The sequence below is a fragment of the Palaemon carinicauda genome, chromosome 31 (assembly GCF_036898095.1).
Source record: "Palaemon carinicauda isolate YSFRI2023 chromosome 31, ASM3689809v2, whole genome shotgun sequence".
In the NCBI taxonomy this organism is placed as follows: domain Eukaryota; kingdom Metazoa; phylum Arthropoda; class Malacostraca; order Decapoda; family Palaemonidae; genus Palaemon; species Palaemon carinicauda.
The window spans coordinates 53,649,806-53,652,305 of record NC_090755.1 but is presented as its reverse complement, the minus strand read 5'-3'; the positions used below and the strand labels follow the sequence as shown (position 1 = coordinate 53,652,305).

Here is a 2,500-nt window from a genome sequence, read left to right as displayed (position 1 = left end):
TCTGGGGTTTAGCCGTTTTCATCACCACGCTGGCCACTACGGATTGGTGATGGTGGGAGACTTTCGTCTGATTGCACAGCAAACGACCTCTCTCTCTCTCTCTCTCTCTCTCTCTCTCTCTCTCTCTCTGGAGACTTTCGTTTGATTGCACAGCTAACAACCTCTCTCTCTCTCTCTCTCTCTCTCTCTCTCTCTCTCTCTCTCTCTCTCTCTGCATATATATATATATACATATATATATATATATATATATATATATATATATATATATATATATATATATATATATATATATATATATATATAAAAGCTACTGTATATGGACATGAAATGTGAATACATATAATGATGAGGTAAGAATGAATGAAACTGTTGAGATAAAGATTTGCGTAATATTTTTATCATCGGATGGATGTAAAGGTCATGAAATGCGATGAAATGATTCGGTTGGTAGAAGGTGAGATTGAAGAATGAAAGGACCACCAAGAAGCGTAAAAACGAGAGATAATTAGAGGTGAGTTGTATAGTATATAGATGCGTATTTAAGGAGTTGTGGGCACTTAAGGGTGGATGGGGAGTAATCCATATTTAAGGACTTTTCCAACAAGTGCTGAAATTGTTAATTAATTAATGGCATTTTCGCTTCTAGAAAGCTTGAGGTTTAGTAGAAAGGCGAAGGAAAGCAGATACTCCAACATTTGGACAGTTTATTTGCTAAGCTTTCGGGAACAACATTTCCCATCATCGGAGCTAAAAAAGTGAATTTAAAACACAAATCAATTGACAATTACGTAAAGTCAATGAAATTCAGTTAAAAAGGCAAGAATTATAACAATTGATTATCGATATGTCGATGAAACAGAAGAATGCGGAAGGTTATAAGAGTGACGGATGATACAGGGAACTGAAAGTGTTAATCATCGATATGTCGATGGAACTGAAGAATGTGGAAGGTTATAAGAGTGACTGATGATACAGGGAACTGAAATTGTTAATTATCGATATGTCGATGGAACTGAAGAATGCGGAAGGTTATAAGAGTGACGGATGATACAGGGAACTGAAAGTGTTAATCATCGATATGTCGATGGAACTGAAGAATGTGGAAGGTTATAAGAATGACGGATGATACAGGGAACTGAAATTGTTAATTATCGATATGTCGATGAAACTGAAGAATGCGGAAGGTTATAAGAGTAACGGATGATACAGGGAACTGAAATTGTTAATCATCGATATGTCGATGGAACTGAAGAATGCGGAAGGTTATAAGAGTGACGGATGATACAGGGAACTGAAATTGTTAATTATCGATAAGTCGATGGAACTGAAGAATGTGGAAGGTTATGAGTGAGGGATGATATAGGGAACTGAAATTGTTAATTATCGATATGTCGATGGAACTGAAGAATATGGAAGGTTATAAGAGTGATGGATGATACAAGGAACTGAAATTTTTAATTATCGATATATCGATGGAACTGAAGAATATGGAAGGTTATAAGAGTGAGGGATGATACAGGGAACTGAAATTTTTAATTATCGATATATCGATGGAACTAAAGAATATGGAAGGTTGAGTGAGGGATGATATAGGGAATTAAATCCATAAGTTTGGCAGTACTGATTCTCACAGAGTAAATGTGAAAATAGTTAACCTGGTGGTTGGTACGAGAAGCCACTTACTTATATACATTTATGTGTCTTCATATATTTGATGATAACAATTCAACAGTGGAAGTTCCTTACCGTCAAGTTTCTTCTTAGAGAAAAAGTCCTTATTACAGATGGTCAATGAAGGTAAGGGCATTTTTTGATACCAAAGAATTCCTGTCTGAAGAAAAAATAAGTATCATTAATTTATGTAAACTATGAACTAAATGAAAAAGAAAATAAATATAAATTTTCTTTATTTATCTTTTAAAACGTTTGGTGTCATTAACAAAAAAAACAAAAAAGATCAAAGATACGGAAATAATACGAAATCACATGAATAGGAAATAAATGTTGGTCTATTTTTTTTTTTTTTTTTTTTATAAAAACTGCAGTTTAACAATTGTAAACAAACACGAGGACAGTAATCTTATTTTCTTAAGCCAGGCTGACACTTGCACGAATTTGTGGCACGCATTGTCACGACTCGAGTCATGAACTGGCGTGAACTCGTCGTGAACTGGCGTGAAGCGTTCGTAAACCCGTCGTGACATCGTGGCATGTCGGGACGAGAATTTTGAAATGTTCAAAATTTTGTTCAAGACAAAATTTCGTGACCGGGTCGTGAACTATGCGCGAACTGTTCGTAAACTCGTCGGGACGTTGCGGGAAGTGCGCAAACTATGCGTGAACTCGTGTGCCAGTTCGTGTCAATGTGGACAGGTCAGCTGTGATTCTGAGGTGATTTTTTTTTTTTTTTTGATCTTCCAGTCCGTGCCACAAAATGTCACGACTTGCCACGACAAATTTGTGGCAAAAAGTCTTGCAAGTGTCAGGGTACCCTTAG

General features: G+C 36.0%; 1 protein-coding gene across 2 annotated transcripts in view; it reads right to left on the bottom strand.

The window, feature by feature from the left end:
• The window catches only part of LOC137624979 (acid-sensing ion channel 5-like), a 36,294-nt gene that overhangs the window by 16,597 nt on the left and 17,197 nt on the right, over positions 1-2,500 (bottom strand). For both annotated transcript variants that reach the window (XM_068355915.1, XM_068355916.1), the window contains one exon: positions 1,750-1,834. In XM_068355915.1, coding sequence (XP_068212016.1) covers positions 1,750-1,834 — 85 coding nt within the window. The remainder of the gene's footprint in view (positions 1-1,749; positions 1,835-2,500) is intronic.